Source organism: Nanorana parkeri, unplaced genomic scaffold, assembly GCF_000935625.1.
Source record: "Nanorana parkeri isolate BGI_ZX_2015 unplaced genomic scaffold, ASM93562v1 scaffold431, whole genome shotgun sequence".
Classification (NCBI taxonomy): Eukaryota; Metazoa; Chordata; class Amphibia; order Anura; family Dicroglossidae; genus Nanorana; species Nanorana parkeri.
Genome location: NW_017306699.1, coordinates 628,143 through 649,147, shown reverse-complemented (window position 1 = coordinate 649,147; position 21,005 = coordinate 628,143). Strand labels below are relative to the sequence as shown.

The 21,005-nt window shown below is 41.7% G+C and overlaps 1 protein-coding gene across 1 annotated transcript in view; it reads left to right on the top strand.

The window, feature by feature from the left end:
- Positions 1 to 21,005, top strand: part of CUNH8orf48 (chromosome unknown C8orf48 homolog) — a 44,439-nt gene that overhangs the window by 17,833 nt on the left and 5,601 nt on the right. The window contains exons 4-6 of the mRNA XM_018560071.1: positions 14,811 to 14,846; positions 14,930 to 15,225; positions 16,290 to 16,376. Coding sequence (XP_018415573.1) covers positions 14,811 to 14,846; positions 14,930 to 15,225; positions 16,290 to 16,376 — 419 coding nt within the window. The remainder of the gene's footprint in view (positions 1 to 14,810; positions 14,847 to 14,929; positions 15,226 to 16,289; positions 16,377 to 21,005) is intronic.

Below are 21,005 nucleotides of genomic sequence, written 5' to 3'. Positions count from 1 at the left end.
CCAGCTGGTGAATCGGCAGGACCGGTATGACACTGGGACCTCTTGAAACCAGAGCAGGCAATGGGTGTGAGGCCAGAGGAGCACTGGATGGATATCATTGCTCAGGGTACTGATGGAGCGATCCACCAAGTGGCAGACCAGAAGGGAAGTCAGGTTCAAGCCGAAGTCATACACAGGGAGCAGAATTTTGAGGTGCCAAATCACAGATCAGGAGCAGGGTCAGGAAACGTAAGCCAGGGTCATGCACAGGAGATCAGAGAGCAGAGGTACCAAATCAGGAGGAAGCGTAGTCAATTGGTCACAAGCCGGGTTCATACACAGGAAATCAGAATACAGGAACAAAGTACAGGGCACATAGGGACTAGCTGAAGACCACCCAGCAACTTGGTCATGGCTTCATGTCTGTTTATATATGATAGTGTACACGCTAACGAGTGCACTTCCGTAGGCTCGCGTGCGTGCGCTATTGCACATAAACGGTCCCATATGCACGTTTTCACACGCTAAAGTGTGTTTTACAGGAACTTTCAGCAATGGATTGCATGCTTGTGTGCGTGCACGTTTTTGGGCAGGAGTCAATCAGCAGGTAAGTCAGGAAACTCCATTCCTTCCAAAATCGAATGTTAAATAAAAACGGAAATCAGGCGATATTTCGAACACCAGTCGCCAAGTCTCTGATGGCATTATTGAACGTTCTGACGAGATTTTTTTGTTCGAACATTCGTTCGAAAAACTACCGTTGTATAACTTACTTTAATTATATAATTTGCTCTATAGAACAATAAAACAAGCAATTTGATTGGCTGTTATAGACAAGTGTACAAGTTGTGCCTCATTTTCTTTGTTTCTTTAAGCATCCCCTAAATGTTTCGGGATGCCATCTCTTATGATGCATCAAATACTAAGATAAGTAGAGGGCTATTAAGGAGACCCAAAGAGATTAACGTTGAAACTTGTCAATGTGCTCCTGATATACAGGTGAAACTCGAATAATTAGAATATCGTGCAAATTTAATTTATTTCACTAATGCAACTTAAAAGGTGAAACTAATATATGAGATAGACTCATTACATGCAAAGCAAGATAATTCAAGCAGTGATTTGTCATAATTGTGATGATTATGGCTTACAGCTCATGAAAACCCCAAGAACCCCAAATCCACAACCTCAAAAAAGTAGAATATTACATGCAATCAATAAAACAAGGATTGTACATAGAACAATATCAGACCTCTGAAAAGTACAAGCATGCATATGTACTCAGCACTTGGTTTGGGCCCCTTTTGCAGCACTTACTGCAATTACTTTTGCACGATATTCTAATTATTCGAGTTTCACCTGTAAGTGGTATAGGGACCCCATAATATTTTTATTTATCTCTACGATTGTGTACATTATTACCTAGGCTATCAATTGCAGATACTGAGCTGCTAAGCATACATTTCTTGACCTTAAACCCATTCATAAATCTATTTCCAATTGGTTATGCTTTGGTGGTAAAACATAAGATGTATCCTCCTCATGTATCACTTTCCCCTCCCTTTTAGATTGTAAGCCCTCACAGGCAGGGCCTTCCTTACCAGGGTCTTGAATTGTATTGTGATTGCAATGTCTTCTTTCTATTGTAAAGCGCTGTGCAAACTGTTGGCGCTAAAAAACCTTGCATAATAATAATATGACTGTTTTCTCACCTTGGTCTGCGCCCTTATCTAGATGTGGGCTGAACAAAGGAAATAGAACAGATTCCTCCATCAACATTTAAGAGCCTTGATGCTGTTTCCTTTGTGTTCTGACAGCGGCTGATGGCAGCTGTCAGAATACCTGAACAGAACTCATTGGCTGCCACCTCTGTTCGTTGGAAAATTTTTCAACTGGCTCTTTCGATCAGCTGATTGAAGGATGCTGGCCAAACGGGTGCTGAAGAACCCTGTAAATTTGCACAATGTATGGCCAGCTTAAGAGTCCTATTTTTCTGTGCTAAAGTTGTAATTACTACTCACAGACATGCAACAAAATTTGATGCACTTCGCTAAAATACCAAAATAGCTTAAAATAAATACAATAATCACAATTAACAACGAATGTGCCCTCTCACAGGGGATACGCAGAAACAGCAAACACAGGCGGATCTGTGAGTGCTAGAATGCCTGCTGAATACTGGACCTATATAACGGCATGTTAGAGGATGACAGGATGTTCTTTTATTCATAGCATGTAAGTGTTTTTAAACTAATTTTTTGTAAATAAAATTGTTTTGAATATACTACACTGTCGGAGACTCTGTTGTGATTTCTTTTTGTTGATCAGAACATGATAACACATAATACAAAGGAAACAACATCAACGCTCTTAAGCATTGATGGAAGAATCTATTCTATTCCTTTTGTTCAGCCCACAAAATGATCGAAAAAATAGAACTGTGTATGGCCAGCTTTAGTTTTCCATCTAGATAGGGGCACAGACCAAGGTGAGAAAACTGTAATCTTATGTTTTACCACCAATGCATTACCCATTGGAACCAATGGAGCTATAGAAGGGAGGGGGATCTGTTTACCCTGATGTGAAACATTGATTACCAGGGAACAAAAGCACGGTGTGACTGCTCTATATCAGTGGTCAAACTACTGTCGATGAGTGTATTGAGTCTAAACACCAGCACGGGAATTTTTAAGCACGTTTGCGGAACACTACACTGAAGCACTTCAATCCACGGTTTATATGAAAACTATGGACAGTATATCTTATACAGATAGTATAATTCAATGTATTTACCTAGAGTTTGGATTGTTGGAGTCTGACAGTTTATGAAATATTTTTATATTATTATAGTGCACAAATGCACCTTTAGTTTGTGTTTATGCACTTTTGTGTATTTAGCACTGTTTTATATGTGAGGAGGAGGTTACATGCACTTTGATTGTATACAAGCACATAATGAAATATGGATGCAATATCTTTTTTAAAAATATTTAGGATTTGTTTATAGAACAGGAGAGGGCACATTAATTGTTCATTGTGGTTATAGCATTTATTTTAGGCTATTTTGGTATTTTAGCGCAGTGCATAAAACATAAGATGAGAAAAATATGACCAGACATTGTCCCTTCCTAATACTGATTCTGCTGGCCTGATCCTCCCAGTGCTTGTCAGGAATAATTAAATTTGTGATTTTCATCCGGCAATATATGTTGTATTGGGAATATTGTACTCTTCTACAGGCCTCCCAGCTAATGTGAGTGGCCAGCAGGATCGTTTTCTGTTTCCATTTTCAAAAACTGACATATGTAACCAAATGCCATTTTCTAATCTGATGTTCTGTTATTGGATCTTTCTGCCTGTGCTCTTTTCCTCCAGTGCATAAAATGTGGGCACTCCCGACACAGACAGCCTGGAGTAGCCTGAAGCATCAATTACTCTAATTCATGTTCTGCACATTTTGGCTAGAAGATATATTTTAACACCAGTTCCATTCTGATCATGAACACTTCTCCACTAGGTACTGTAGCTTGTAAAGACAGACAAAAACATATATATTTTAATATTTGCTTCCTTGACAATCAGATTTTAAAGATTATAGACAAATTCATTTAATTTGCTTTGCACTAGGATTGCTGCAATGAAGAAAGGTACATGCTATCCTTTCCTGTTACTGAAGAAAAGACTTTTATTGTATCAGTTTAAGAAAAGGTTACTTACTGTGATGATTTGAGGGTCACCATTAACCAGATGCATAAACTATGGCATAGAAAGCACTGAGCAGAGCGGTATGACTAGTGAACTCATCCCCCTTCCCTAACTCCCTGTTGGAAAGAAGAAGAGAGATTCTATATAGGGTCAACTCACTTAGGCCTGGTTCACACCTGGGCATTTTACAGCGCGTCCCTACGCTCTGTAAAATGCTCAACATGTGAAAACGAATGATTGCCTATGGGCATGGTTCCCACCTGGGCAATTTACAGCGCATAGGAACACGCTGCAAAACGCCCTACGCCCAAAGAAGTACAGGAGCTTCTTTGGGGCGTATTTGCTGCACGTTTCCATTGGTACAGCCAGGTAGCCCTCGGAAACGCTCGTTTGTCACGCTTTTTTATCGCGAATCGCGGTAAAAACGCGCGACAAACGCGCATATTCGATACGCCTAGGTGTGAACCCAGCCTAAGGTGTATACGTTATTTTAACTACATTTAATATTATATTACAGGGGTAGCAGGGATCCCAACCTGAAAAAAGCAATTTCAGGTAGGTGCCCTTCTCATTTCAGGGAGAGAGCATCCTCCCCACCCCCACCCCCCATTCTGCAGGCTTTTTTTTTGTATTCTGACAGCTGATGCCGTCAGAAGGAAAAAGAAAAAAAAAACCAGCATAGGAATGAATAGCTAGATTGCTATTGGCTATTTCAATTTGCAATATCCAATAGCAAGCTGGCTATTGCACCCACCCTCTGCTGCTGTCAATCACTAAAAGAGGACCTGATGGAGAACTTCATGACAGCAGCAGTCGGCGGGTGCAATAGCTTGTTTGCTATTGGCTATTGCAAAGTGAAATATCATCTATCTAATAGCGGGAGACTCCTGGAGCATCCGGGAGAGTTGGGATGTCTGGGGTAGGCAAGCAAGGCAGGCCACCTGTGGTGAAACTACAAATCCCATGAGGCATTGCAAGACTCTGACAGTCACAGGCGAGACTCTCAGAGGCATGCTGAGATTTGTAATTTCACCACAGCTGGAGTGCCAAGGTTGCCTACCCCTGTTAAAGCCAAATAAAATGTTCAGTTTACATACATACATTTTACTGTATATTTGTAATGTTTTTTCTTGTGAGCTACATTCTGCTTGGTGGCAAACTATAGGCAGAGCCAAACCAGTACTTTAATGTAGTGTTTATATGAAAACTAGACTATGTATGTCTATAAGTTAATGGGTAAATTAGAATGATGTTTGGTGATATAATCCTTACCTCACTTCCTGCTAACCAAAAGAACTCTAGTCTAAATCTGGTTGCTATGGGTTACTGGCCACTGCACATCCATGTTGCTTTTTAACTGTTTTACTGTTATTAGAATAAGCATGAAAGTGCATGAAACTCAGTTTTACATGTAGGGGACAATGAAGCATTCTATGACCATCTGTTGGTTGCTATGGCAATGGCGACATTACTTCAGCAAAGGGAATTCTGCAGGATGATACAAAATCATGGTGGGAAGTGGAAGACAACACACATTGTTAAAAAATAAATATTAGTAAGTGTTAACATTACCAAAGCCTAAGGCTTAATAGATTTTGGTAACAACTAGTCCATGCAGGATGGCATAATCTAATGATGCTGATCTCGAACTAAAACAAAAATGAAGTACTCCATTACCAGAAAACAAATATCAGTTTTTGCTGCAATACTCTTCAATCCCAGGGATCCCAACCTGAAGAAAGCAATTTCAGGGAGGTGCTCTTCTCATTTCAGGGAGGTGCCCTCTGAAATGATGGCAGATAGCACGGGAAGCAATAGCTTCTTTGCTATCTGCTGGGTTTTTTTTGTAGTATTGTGACAGCTGCTGCCGTCAGAATAATAAAAAAAAAATGGCAGAGGAATGCATAGCTAGATTGCTATTGGCTATTTCAATTTGCAATATCCAATAGCAAGCTGGCTATTGCACCTGCCCTCTGCTGCTGTCAATCACTAGAAGAGAACCTGATGGAGAACTTCAGGTTCCCCTCTGCTGATTGACAGTAGCAGGGATCCCAACCTGAAAGAAGCAATTTCAGGGAGGTGTCTCTCTCATTTCAGGGAGGTGCCCTCTCCCCCCCCCCCATCCGCGGAGGGGTGGTTATTGGGGGGGCTGGGAGAGAGCACCCCCCTGAAATGATGGCAGATAGCACAGGAAGCAATAGCTTCTTTGCTATCTGCAGGTTTTTTTTCTGATTTTTTTTTGTATTCTGCATTAGAATGCATAGCTAGATTCCTATTGGCTATTGCACTTTGCAATAGCCAATAGCAAACTAGCTATTGCACCCGCCCTCTGCTGCTTTCAATCACCAGAAGAGGACCTGATAGAAAAATTCAGGTCCCCTCTGCTGATTGACAGCGGCAGTGGCAGGTGCATTATCTAGTTTGCTATTGGCTATTGCAAAGTGCAATAGCCAATAGGAATCTAGCTATGCATTCGTATGCCTTTTTTTTCTTTTCTGACTGACGACGGGCCGCGGCTCCCGATGTCAGAAAAGAAAAAAAAACGATTGCAAGGAAAGGTTTATCTGCTCGTTAGAGCAGATAAACCTTCCCGGGAGGAAGTGTTTCTCTCCCAGGCGGCCGGGAGCCGATATCTAATAGCGGGAGACTCCCGGAGCTTCCGGGAGAGTTGGTATGTCTGCAGTAGCAGTGGGCGGGTGCAATAGCTGGTCTGCTATTGGCTATTGCAAAGTGAAATAGCCAATAACAATCTAGTTATGCATTCCTATGCCATTTTTTTTCTCTCTCTGACTGACAGCGACCGGCGGCCCCGATGTCAGAAAAAAAAAAAAACAGATCGCAGGGAAAGATTTACTCTGCTAGATAGAGCAGAGTAAACCTTTCCAGGAGAAAATGTTCCTCTCCCGGGCGGCCGGGAGCCGCTATCTAATAGCGGGAGACTCCCGGAGCGTCCGGGAGAGTTGGGATGTCTGCAATCCAGAGCTGTTCCCTGCAGAAATTATTTTCCGCCAATAGATGTCCTTAGTCTTCCAGGTTAAATGATGGCCAGCATCATTAATTCCACTCCCTCTTAGTCCAGGCTTTCATGGGTTTAATCTGGAATTCAGGTGGTATGTTATGGCCAGACACTCATCTAAATGCTAATTAGCAGAAGAAACCTTCCTGGTTACATACAATGCCTCATGACTCTCTGTTACCTGAAACATCTATTACTAAAAACACAGTCTCATTGTGTACATTGTTGGTGACAGCCAACTGCCACCAATTAATACAAGTTTTATTGCAAGGTCTTTCAACGTTGTGGTTGTAAGAGACGTAATTTTGTCATCTATCCTGGTGGAGGAATATATTGGCCTATAGACCTCTATCTAAACCAATCCAGAATGGGATACTTGGTGTGATCCTCAACCTTCCATCATTGCTTAGATGAGAAATATAATTATAAAGGTGGTATTAGAAGTATCATAATATTGAAGCCAGACATCCCAACCTGCAAAACCTTATTTCAGGGAGGTTCCCGTCTCATTTCAGGGAGGTGCCCTTTCTGTTTTTTGGGGTTTCTTTTTTACAGCGGCCATCATCAGAATATAAAAGAAATAATCATATATATACATATATACACACACACACACACACATACATACATACACACAGAGTAAAATACAATCCATATAATGTTATATATTTATTTATATATACATCAGATTTGTGAATTGATGTTCAAGTATCTGTCAGTGTAAAGGTCATTATTTATTAGACAGCCCAAGACCTTTTTAAAAAAACGCTGAGGAGTAAAGTCCCTGATACACAGTTGACTAGTTGCTATGGGCAGCAAATTAAATAAATGTTCTCTATAACTAGACAACCAGGACATATAATTAATTCTATATTATCCACAAAGGGTTAACAGCACTCTCTCAACCCTGCAGCAGTAGATCTCAGTGCCTGTACCTGCTCTCAGTAGTAGTCTATGTCCGCCCTCTCTGTGCAGCAAGTAGCTTCTGAGAGCCAAGCCTCGTTCTGAGGCTACTCTAGAGATCACATGACCTTCCTCCAGGAGGCAAGCCTCACTCTGAAACCTTATCCACTGATATACCGGAAAGGTTTACTCTGAGTAAACCTTTCAGGGAGAAAATGCCTCTCTCGCGGACATCAGGGAGCTGCTGTCCAAAAAAGGGAGACTCCCTGAACATCAGGGAGACTTGAGATCCCTGTAAAGCATTGTGTATTTTGATTGAAGTGGAAAATTAAATTATCATTTGATTTTTATACAGTTTGAAGAATTGCTCCAAAATGAATACTTGATTTGTAATGCATAGATTACCATACAACATTAATTGTACCTGTGCCGAACCCTGTGTCTGTGTTTGCAGCCTATCTCATGCTTAATTAACTAATTTGCAGTCAGGGCCGGCCTTAGGCCTTAAGGCGCCCTGTGCGATAAAGCTTTACAGCGCCCCTCAGTGACCACACCCCTCCGTGGCCACACCCTTTAGCGGCCATACCCCCAGTAACCACACCCATTTCCTCCAATATCCGCACAATTTAAAGGCTCCTATTTTGTTAAGCCGCAAAGAAACATTAATAAGTATGATAAAAATTAAAATTTTTATCAAGTTATTAAACTTGTAGGCATTCTTATCAAATAAAACAACAGAAGGCAAACAATAAATGTCAAAATACAATAGAGTCTATAAAAATAAAATGTCAGTTTGTCATGCCAATCCCTTTTTTTAAGTCAGTATATCTAGAAAAATAAAAATAGAAAACAGAACACAGAACCCGGACTATTGTAAATGAATGAATTACTATATGTCCGAAATATACGAGAAATGTATTCAGGCGCATAATAATAATAATTTGTTTGAGAATGTGCGGCGGCCGTGTTGGCCCCCGGCGTGTTCTGTGAATGTGTGCCACCATCATAGAGGCACGTTACATGACGCCATGCATGCGTGGCGTCAGGTGACGTCACACACCGATATTGGCCCCACCATCTTGGTGTATACCTAGATATACACCAAGATGGCGGCGCCCAACACGTGCGTTGTTATATGACGTCATGCACCCTGCCTCCAGAACACGCCAATGGTTGAATCCAAAATAGCATAAAAAAGTGTTTTGTTTGATGAAACAAATGAAAACTTTAGTTCTAGTTTTCGTTCATTTCATCTGAAATGAATTTTTAGTCTTCGCACATGTCTAATAATATGTGTGTGTGAGGGGGGGGGCAGTTTTCACTTTTTTAAAAATAATTTTTTACATTTATTTATTTATTTTGTACTGTTGGGGGGGCTTCGGGGAATTATTAGGGGTCCAAACAGACCCCTGACATTTCCCTTTTAAAATAGAAAAGAAATTGAGGACACAAATATCGGATGGCCAGCAGTGAGGGGAGAGAAGCCGCCCACAGGACGAGCTCTGACGGCCGCACGGCGCCCTTGTTGCCATGGCGCCCTGTGCGGCTGCACGGCTCGCACACCCCTAAGGCCGGCCCTGTTTGCAGTGAAATATAGTCCATCACGCAAGTGAGCTTAGAACGGTGGCTACTTTACAACACACACAGGGACCATGGGGAACAAAAGTAGCCACCCTCCAGAAGGAAGGACAGTGTCAGCACCAATTCAAAGATGATTTGAGGATCTACAGCGGAGTGATACACAAATAGGATACATTTTTGTTAATAGCTAAGGTTCTTGAATGCATTTTAAAGATTTAACTCCTGAGTTTACTGTCACTTTAAGTAACCTCTACAGAGAGCTGGATTGCTGTAAATGATAGTTTATGCTAAAAAATACATATACATATGGCAAACGTTCTTAATTTAGGAGAACAAATCAGCATAATAAGGAAGATAAATAAAACTAAGCAGAATCAGCAGCAACAAACCCTGCAGAACGTTTCTCACTAGGAACTAAATTTCCAGTCCTCTTTGTAGCACGGGCTCTTTTACCTGATGCACACACTGTAACCAGGGAGACAGTGGATTGCTGCAGAAGAAGAGACAGTACAGCAACACTCATGTGTATAGAAGATGACTCTGTAAGCCGGATGACCACATTTGTTAGTAAGTTGCCGTGATTTTACAAGTCAGATTTGGAGTTGAGGTTTAGTACACATTTAGACAAGGAAAAGACCAAAGAAAGCACATGATATTGCCTTGTAGCCCTGGGGGTCCCAGATCACTATCTGCAAGGAGTTTGCATGTTCTCCGTGTGCTTGCGTAGGTTTCTTCCAGGTATTCCGCTTTCCTCCTACACTCCAAAGACATGCTGGAAGGTTAATTGGCTCCTGTCTAAATTGGCCCTTGTATGTATTTATGTGAAGTAGAGACCTTAGATTGTAAGCTCCTTCAAGGTAGGGACTGATGTGAATGTGCACTGTGTAAAGCACTGCGTAAATTGTTGGCGCTAAATAAATACCTGTAATAAATAAAATGTGTTCAGATTCCAGCCTGGGATAGACTTGCAAGGTCTGTATACAGGATGTACCCTCAGCCTCTTGTTCAGTGTAGCAAGCAGTGCTCCGTGAATGTGTCTCCATCTTTATATATGGTTACTAGTTACAGGCATAGTTTTCCTTTTTTGTAAAAAAATAATAATAATAATGCATCCGCATTGATAAAATAAAAAAGTGCATTCATTATAATTTGGCATTGAAACCTGCAGAGCATTGCAGAGCATTGCAAGTACAATCAGTGAGTCACAGGTTTATTGCTCATGCTTCTACATTGTTTACATCCCAAACCCATTTCCATATGGCGGTACAGACCTTCTGTTATGGGGTGGAGGAAGTAATCCATGGACACATGGGGTGAGGTCAGTATAAAGATAGAAGTACTTATGTTGAAATTATAGTTCTGCTTTATTTATGGCACACTTGCACTCTTTTGTAGGTCTAGCTTTTCAGGTCGTGTAGATGTCATTGCTGACAAGCATTATGTTGAGTTTTTCACCTTTAGCACAGTATGCAGTTTTTTTGGAAGAACGTCTCTCTATTACAACACATTAAGTCCGGTGAAAAGCAATGTTTTCTGAGCAGTTTATCACAAACTTTCCAAACAGCACTGAACTTTGAGTATGGAAACGTTCTGCTCTTTGCCTTCCTTCATTCATTCTTATAGAGACACATTCATTGGTACAAAAGCTGGAAGTACTCATGCATATGTGGAAGCACATGTATCTTTGCCCACACATTGGATCCCACCTAATCCTGAGAAATATGTGAGAGAGCGCACCAGAGCCTCCATTTACCTTAATAATGTAGACACATTTCAGGGTTCTTCCATTTAGCTTCATCTTTCATTAAAAGAAATATGTGAGCTGCTACAGATGGTTTCCTTTTGACGTGATAGTTGCATCGCTGTGTGTGACTAAAATAGTTCTGAGTCACTGACCTGAAACAAGCATGAAGCAATAGAAAAAAACACATTGGAACATTTTTTTCTTTATATTTGTTCTGGCTTATCGACCCACAAAGTATTGAAACTGAAGCAGGGAACTGTCATTTTCCTTAGAAGAGGTTTTTTTAAACTGTACTGAGAAAAATATATAAGCTGACACTGCTGACTTCTTAAAACCTTCAGAAGCTTTGCTTTCCAACTTCAGTATTTTTTATTTCATAACATTCAGAATTCCTTTTTTTTTTCTGTCTTTGTTACTCAGACAGTATTGAAGCCAAAGCACTAGCATGACATTCAGGAAAGTGGATTTATAAATATCTATTTAAACTGCCCTGAAAAGTGATGCTGAAGGTCACATGATTGTGAACCTAGGCTACCTAATATCTCAGGGAACCTGCCAGAGGCAGGACCTTTGACATCATCACACTGACCAGAAAACTCTTGAAAAAAAGACCAGTGTTCCCACTGTCAGCCATAACCCAACACAGGCCCTCTTCTGCTTCAGACATTGCTTGCTAGGACCACAACCATATTCCTGTGCTTCATTTCTGTGTTGGAGGTACAGGGAAACTTCAGGAGTCTAAGAGCCCTGATATTTACAGAAAGAGAACCTATTGCCTTCAAATACTATCACATACGGGCTTGTTAGCCCCTTTGTGATAGCAAAAGTTAAGTGGAAAGAAAATATGAAAAAAACCTAGATAAGTAAGAAATAATCAAATAAAAATGTGATAAGTAAAATATAATAAAATAAAAAAGGTGATAAAAAGTATAAAAATAAATAAAAAGTAAAAAATAATTAAAACATTTAAACCAACCCGGCCATCCCCGCCATCTGATTCGAATGAACACGTGCACATAAGACATGCACTTGTATGTAAAGGGGAGGGGGAAGTACTAAAAAAAAGCAAAAAGTGCGATCAGTGCATCAGCACTGTGTCTGGGAATACACACCAGCAACTGTGCGTTGCAGTGCAGCCGCTGGTGTGAATGCAGCCTAAATGGCAGACCATGGTACGGACACCGTCTGAGTGACCGTTTTGTCCGGCATGTAAGTCAGACCTCCTTGTATTTCAACTCGCTACCCCACTTTTGCAGCCAAATTGGGATAACACCTACCTTATATTTGTTACATGTTTCTCATTCACATAGCATACCTTAAAAATTGTATGTTAATGAGTGGGAGATCAGCCTGTCCCTAGTCTTTCTGGTGGTGGCAGTCAGACCATATACATCACTTCCTGATCTATAGAGTCGACGCGTGACAGTTTCAATGTCGTGTGTCGGTTCTAACTATGAGGATGAGTGGAAATCACTCACCTAATAGTTCTGCTTTTAAGTGTATAAGGAAAGGGAAGACATGAGTAGAAAAGTTGAAAAAGACACAGTGGAACTCCAAAGGGGGGAAAAAAATTAGGGTAATCTGCTACAAGGAAGTAAAACTTTCAGAAGAGAGGCACGGGTATATTATATCCATGGGGTCCATTCTTTGAAAATGATCTTGAGAGTATCAAAAAGAATAGTAAAAAAGTTTTTCATTGATAAAGAATGAATCTATGGGGGGCCTAACCTCTATGAAAGGTATAACCTGCTTCTTTCAAGCTTTAGCGATTGTCTGTTTTGCCACTGGTAAGTAAGTAAGCAGCCAGTTTAAATTGAACGATAGTGAGGAATACAGGCTTAGGGTGCAGGAGCACAAGACAAGGGCCTCTTGGAGAGGGGTATGAAAGAGAGTTTGCAAACAGTTTAAATATTTTGGAACAAAATCTTTTTGACATTTGGCATGACCACCATGTATGTAGCATATCACCAGTGACATTACAGCCTCTGAAATACATTGCAGAGAGTGCGCCACTCTGAATGGGACCATATACCAGTGAGTGAGAACCTTTAAAAGCAGACTCAACGGAAGTTATATTAATAGAGCAGGTTGCCACAGTAGATCACATTGTTGCCAGCCTTCAGCAGTTTTGGTGCTTTTAAGGTCCTGCTTCTATTGAGAAGCATAAGCATGTTTCGTGCTTTTGGGTAAGCAATTGAGTTAGGAATAAATAATAGAAATCTGTTTGTGCGAGAAAGTCGTGTGATAAATGTAAACCATGTTTTTGGTGAAGGCACGATAAGCTAAAACATGGAGTGTGTTGTGTGCTAAACATTTATTATTATTATTACCAGATTATCAGATAACTAGTGGTGTCACAAGGGGGGTGTGGGGGGTGCGACCCGCACCCGGGTGACACCATTGGAGGTGTGATACCAAAGTGACTGACAGTCATTTTGGTGTCACCCCCTCTAAAAAGTCGGGCACTCGGTCATGGACCGACAGTGTCAGGAGAGAGGAGGGGACCTGGTGGCATACCTCACCATGCTGGGTGAACGTCCCCTCCTCTCTCTACCGGCATCCATCACCAAGATGGCTGCCGGCAGGCGTCAATGAGATCACTGCGCGGTGACATCACGGAGGGGTTTCACCCGGTCTCCGTTCCGGGTGACACCTGGCCTCAGGATGCCCCTGCAGATAACATATTAAAAGCCATTTATGCCCAATCCAGAGACAGTCCCCATTCATGTTGTGCCTTTCGGGTGCGAACATGTTCATTTTAGGTGTGCTGCTATCAACCCCGACCGACCCTGTCGCCCTGAAAACCAACCTACCAAAAAATTCTTACACTTGGCTTACATCTGCTGTTATGGTTATGTAAGAGTTTCCATTATCCAGGAATAGATAATAATTCAGGAGACTGTATTAAAAAACAACAATTACAAATGACACTACTTTGTGAATTTTTACACGTGTGCTTTTTAATACATTAAAACAGTAATTTGAGACTACGTTAGAATGTGTGACCAGTGAAGTGGTCACACATTTAAACGTAATCTCGCCCAGTTTTTCGGCGGTGGAATAGGTGAAGAATTCCAACGCTTTCTCCGCTGTTCCAGGGCAGATCGGCATCGCAAATCGCATGTGCAGGAGAACCGATCTGCCCTGGAACAGCTGATCGGTCCTGAAATGTCACTTCTATCCGACTTTGTGAGTGCGATGGAATGTGAGATCGCAGTCGGAGAGTCTCAGGTGGGCTATGCAGGATCTATGGTGTGCTCTGCAGGGTCTCAGGTAAGTCCAGCACGCCACTGCAACATTAGAGACCGCTGGGGGGGGTGCGGGGGCCAGTGTGATCCGCTCCTGCCCCCCCTCCCCATCTTGGGAGGGGGGCCCAAGATAAAATCTTGCACCAGGGCCCTTTGGTTATTAGGTCCGCCACTGCGTCAAAGCATCAACCTAACTGCCAGGCAACTAAAATTAGAAATAGTAGCCTTTAGTTTCCTTTAATTTAATGCTTAACCCCTTCATGACTGAGGCCTTTTTTTCATTTTTTTGTACCCATGTTATATTCCACATTTTATGGGGGGGGCAGCCCCTTCTTCGGGACGCAGAAGCGATCTGGCGACAGGTAAGTCGCCAGGATCGCTTCTGTTGTAAAGCCGACAGTCGGCTCTACAAGTTTAAACAGAGTCCCGGTGTGAAAAGTCACCGGGAGTCTGTTTAAACAGCCCCAATGCTGGCGACGTACACTGTACGTCGTCAGTCACGAAGGGGTTAAAGAGAAATATGGGGGCTGCAGTTGCTGACATTCTGAAATGCTAATTGCTTGGCAGTCTCTGGTTTGAGGGCCCATTCTCAGCATATGCGTCTGCTCTGTGCTGTCTGGTTTTTCCACCACAGGCCGAGCACAAGACAAGGCAATTTGCCTTGTCACAGGTGGGCAGAGTGCACACCACCAGCAGTAACTTTAATGATAAACACTTTTTTCCTTGTGGTAATATTTTGGTTTTATTTTGCAGAGCTCCAATGGATCAGCCCCCTTTCAGCCAGGGAAGTCCTGATTATGAAGCATCGCTGGCACAGAGCATATCTGGGAGTAGTGCAGCAAACTACTCCAATGATTCATTTGAATCCAGTACAGATGAACCTATCTGGAATTATGAAAGTGATTCATTTGAATCTGATGAACCTGATCCGAGCTATGAAAGTGCTACATTTGAATCGTTCTCACAAGTGAACTCTCATGAAGTTTCATTTTCTGAAACCACCAGCATTACATCAGAAGCAGTTGAGGTCTCGGACAGGAATGATACAGGTAATTTGAAGCTTCAGTAAGTGAAGGTTGCTCCAACTCTAGTTTTGATATTTAACAAATCCAACTTTGCTTCCTTGGTATTCTAAATTACCCCCTTCCACTAAAAATCACATCAGCGTCCAGCTCTTACATTCATTTAGTTAAATAAACACATTTTCTTTTACTTACAGTTACTGTTTTTACACTTCCTGGTCCTCTTAGACATTAGTGATGTAGCCCATGCTCCCACATTGCTGGGAAATCTCATCTGTAAAATGCAAAATCTTGCAAGATCTTAGAGAAATGCAATTTCCTCCCCCGAGATGATGTACATGGTCGCATACCCTAGTCGCATTTCCCAGAGTTCCAGGAAATAAAGGGAGATGGATTAATCTGGCCTTAGTAAAAATGGCCACTGTGAGAAGAATGGGAAGGAAAAGAAAAATAATGTCTGCACAAAAAGTCTTCAATATTATATAAGTATCTGTTTGTAGATTGCCATCATTAAAATTGTCAGGGGGGGGGGGGTTTAGTGGTTGAGGCTGCAATCTAGGCAGCAATGCGCCCTGGCCGGCTGCCTAGTTTGCCTCGTGGCAGCACCGGCCCTGGCAATGAGTCACTGAGGGGAATTTATCAAAACTGGAGCAGATAAAATCAGGAGCAGTTGTGCATGGTAACCAATCAGCATCCACCTTTCATTTTCAAAGCTTAACTGAATAAACTGAAGAGAGAAACTGATTCGTTGCCATTGGCAACTGCTCCAGATTCTTCTGCTCCAGTTTGGATAAATTCGCTCCACCGACTCAGAAAAGCATGCTGCTCTGGAAAGTCAGATGCTCGCTGCTCTGGAGTAGTAAGCAGCTGCAAGGCATGTGCGTGTGTAATTGTGTGTGTGTGTGCATTGTGATTAGAAGTCCTGAATCTACTAGCAACTTAATATGTAATGTTTCTGAGTCTAGTGATAAATGACATAATGTAGTGAATGTATGAGTGGAGTGCCCATATGGGTCTGCCAGTTTGATTGCCTCACAAAATAAGATCACATATCCAAATGCATAACTATATGTCCTTGTGGACTTTTGTAGAGAATGACTTCATTGAGAAATGGATAACAAAACTTGCAAAAAGGAAGCTTCAGTCAGCAAATTCTTCAAGACCTCAGCTCAGCTCAGGTGGGTAAAACCTTCACTGCGGGAGCCCTGCAGTTGAACATCTGTATGCATTTGTGTTGATACCACAGGAGGAATCTACTGCAGATTAAAGACATGATTCAAAATGGACTTTAAAGCCAAGGGCTTCACGTTAAGAATGTTGGCAGCAAGCACAGGACAAGCGCTAACCTATTCTACTATATCAAATATATGTAGATTTGTTTTACACATTACAGGAAGGTCATCATTTGGGTTCTGTTCAGTAGTTAAAGGAAAAAAGAAAAGCTTTAATATATGTAAATATGATGAACATGAATAGTTCAGTGTTCTTTGTAAAATGCTGCTGAGTGTCTTTGTGTTATAGCATTGCATAATATAAAAAGCTATTATATAGCAAGCAGGGAGCTTAACCTTTTCTGAATACATTTTAATTGCTGCACTGTGTATGAGATATATGAAGGTACCTTTTGTGGGTATAATTCATTGTATTTTATATAACGTAGTATTTATATGCTGCATATATTTTATATACTGAGAGAAGAGTATTCTCCTATATAGCAGTGATGCATTATAATACAGTTTAGAAAGTACTTTTAGGTATTTAATAGGCTGCGAAAATTAACGATTAATTCCTCGATCAATCGTTAATTTTTTTGATTGATGAAACTTTTTTTGATCGGTACTCGCCTCTCCACCGGCTTCCGGGGAGGAGACCGGTGACGTCGATGTCCGTGACGGCTAACGAAGGGAAGGGGGAGGAGTCCGGTGACTATGTCCGTGACGTCACCGGACTCCTCCCCCCTTCCCTTCGTTAGCCGACGGAGCATGGACGGGCAGAGCAGGTGCGGGCACGGGAAATGACTCACCGAGAACAGACTCCACTACACGTCACTGCTGCATACTCTGTGAATACCAGGTAATGACAACATTATTCATTACATGACACGATGTAGCACCTTTTAATGTGAGTGTCTTTAATCTTGTATTTTATTAAAATGTTATTGCATATTCCACTATTGGATCTGTTTTGTTGTATTCCTTTATCTGAGCCACATCCACATTACCCCTAGGAACAAGCTTCAGGTTTTTTTTTTTAAATACCTGGAAAGCCAGTCAAATTATTGAAGAGGATTACTGAGGAGATCGGGAGGTGGGAATTTAAATGTGCTTTTGACCATTATTTATATATATATAGATATCTAGATATCTATATAGATAGATAGATCGATCAGGGGTGTGGAAATTTTTTTAAAAACTACTTGTCCAAGGACTAAAGTGGGGGCCGAATCTACTTGTCCCTCATGACAATCTACTTGTCCTGATACAAAAAAAAATATTTTAACCAAGCCGTATTTAGCAGTGCTAAGAAGCGCTTCTCATTGGTCAGTGCCGTCAGGTGACCGCGTTGACCAACAAGTGCTTGCAATTTGCGAGTGAAATTCAGAATATACTGAACGGGTACAGATAGTACACCCGTACTGGTGGACGTGAAGGACCGTTCGCCGAAGTATAGTGGGAGGGAGATTTGTGCGGGTAATTCAATTTTCCCAAATTACTTGGGAAAGAGAATTTACCCTGTAGGGTTGGTGCAGACTTGGGGATTCCCGGGACGTGTGATCGTGTGCGGTTGCATACAGCGGTTGCATCTGCATGTATGGGGTTACATCTGCATGACAATCGCTGAAAAAAGGTAGCTGTACCTATTTTCACGACATGCACCGCGCAGTGTTTTCAACTCTGATTGTGTGGGATTGCCTGGGCGGTATTGCGGCAGGTAAATGCGCAATCTGCCTGGCACGACTGGGGTGCCATTAGAAAATAATGGCACTGACAGCACGATCGGCGGTGGTGTGCGATTCCGTGACCACCCAGCCATCTGCTCGGTTTCGTGCACGATGACCGGGCAGTCGCGGATGGTTTGGCAGTGGGGCTGGTTTTCATTTTTTCAATTTTTATTTACTTTGTAAAAAAATGTCATTTGTTTTATTATTTTTACTATATCATTTTATCACCTTTTTTATTTTTTACATTTTTATTTAGTTACGTTTTTAATTATTATTTTTTATTTTTTTTAACTATTTTTTTTTTAAACTTTATTGCTATCACACGGGGTGGCGCTCATTTTAAGAAAAGAAAACCAGCCCTGCTACTTGTCAGTTGCAGGGCTAAAACAGTGAAAAAAGCACTTGCCCGGCACCCGGAACTACATGTCCCGGGCGTCGGGCGATACGAATTCCCCACCCCTGTAGATATATGTATCTATCTATATATATTAGGGCTGCGGAAATTAACAATTCATTTCTCGATTAATCGTTAAACTTTTAGATGGATTCAAATAATTTTGATCAAAAATGAAAACACTCACCTCTCCGCCAGCTTCCGGGAGTCCCGTCAGAGATCCGGTGACGTCACACATATCGACGTCACCGGACTCCTCCCCCCTTCCCTAAGTGGCTCTGTCGGCTAAAGAAGGGAAGAGGAGTCCGGTGACGTCGATGTCCGTGACGGCTAACGAAGGGAAGGGGGGAGGAGTCCGGTGACGCCGATTTCCGTGACGGCTAACGAAGGGAAGGGGGAGGAGTCCGGTGATGTCGATGTCCGGGACGGCTAACGAAGGGAAGGGGGGAGGAGTCCGGTGACGCCGATTTCCGTGACGGTTAACGAAGGGAAGGGGGTGGAGTCCGGTGATGTCGATGTCCGTGATGTCACCGGACTCCTCCCCCTTCCCTTCGTTAGCCGACGGAACCACTTGGGCCGGTGATTACTTGTTCTGCACGGGCACCAACAAAGGCATTGGCCTATACACATACAGCACAGCAATGAAGTAATAAAATGAACTAGGATTGCGCTAATCCAGCACGTTATTATTCTGAGTTGCCCCAGTCAAGTGGCGGCCATATTGAGTGAGATTAATAACGTGCTGGATTAGTGTGATCCTAGTTCATTTTATTACTTCATTGCTGTGCTGTATGTGTATAGGCCAATGTAGTTGGATCTGTATGTGCGTTAAAATTAATCGATTAAAAAAACTTTGATCGGACACGAAAATGTTAATCATTACCAGCCCTAGTATTAAACTTTTTTTGACCCCCCTACTTTCACCCAGAACTTTCAGTATATGTTATTCTTGCCTACAAACTCTTTGTTTCGAGAGCTTCAGTGCACAGCCTGCCCAGTGCTACAAAGCCTCTGGCAAGGGTCTTCTGAGATCTTCCAAGTTGTATCCCCCATCTGTGCTGTGGCCTCTATTCACTTAAATGGAAAACCAGTCTGTCAGTCTTGTTTAAAACCAGTGCTATCAATCACTTTGAACTTGGTATATGTTGCCATTGCATACTTTTTTATATTTCGTTATGCTGAAATTGACTTCTAGCTAGCAACACCTGTCCTAGCCACGTCTTCCTGTAGGCCTTTGTTCTCTGAAAACTGCTGCAGAAAAATAACGTGCAATATAAGTGAGTAAATTATTTCTCCATATACTTATGAGGCACAAATAGACATATGTGTATATGTACAGTGTATGGTCTGTGTATATTCGTGGGCATCATTGCTTCCCATGCACTTAAACTATTTTGTTTCAGATATAAATTGGAGCTAAATCAATTACACGAGTAATCTTCCATTTTAAAGTGTATTAAGCATGTGTTTATTTTAGGTTTTCCTGGTGCTTTCACAGTCGTCCCTTGGGGTTTTGTCTTATTGTTTTATGCACTTCGATGCACAGCCTTGATTACCACTTAATTGTTTTTTCATAAAAATGGAGATGATCTTGGTTAATACATTCAGCTACATAATTATAGCAGTGTTCTAAAAGAGGAATGAAACTAGGTACATTAGGGCATTCATGTTAATATAATAGGACAGCATTATTACTTTACCCGTTAAAAGGTTGAAAAGATGCAGTGATTGCTCATGCAGTGATACAAGGATTTTGCTGTTACAAGCATTGTTTAGACTCTGATACAAGATGCTTTCTGCGACTGTTCCCATTTAAAGGGCGTCTGTCACTTTTCAGACTTTGTAACCTCCTTGGTCAAAAATTATATGTACAGTATGCTTATCTGGCTTTTTTTATAGTCGATTTTATTGAGTCTTTTAATATGGTTTCTATAATTTTTATGTATTTTTTTAAGGGGGGCTAAATATGTAATATTTTTGCAAGAACTCTAAGTTTCCTTCAACATTTTAAGCAGATTACGCTAAATTAGCATATGGTTTACAGAATTGAATAGCTAAGGCTCCATAGCGTTTCAATAAAAGAGAGACCATCTCAAAGGAAAAAGTATGATGTGTACCACCACTGTCCAAAGCCCCCTGGCCGAAGCTCCGCCCCCTGCTGGCCAAATCCCCGCCCCCAACCCGTCCGCAAGCTAGTGTAAAGGTGACAGGGAGGAGCCTCACTTGCTCCTCACTGCTGAGGCGCTCTGTCCATGACAGGTTACACAGCGGGGAGGATTTCCCTGCTGTGTAACCTGTTAGATGCCGATCTGAATGGAGAAAAAGCTGTCAGCTTCAGAAATTAAGCTGACAGCTTTTTCCTCCATAATTCTAGGTGAGGCTCTGCCTCCCCTGACCGAACGTCCCTGATAGGTGCACACTCTGTTAAATGTTTATTTAGAGAATAAACGTTGTATCTTAGGAACAAAGAAT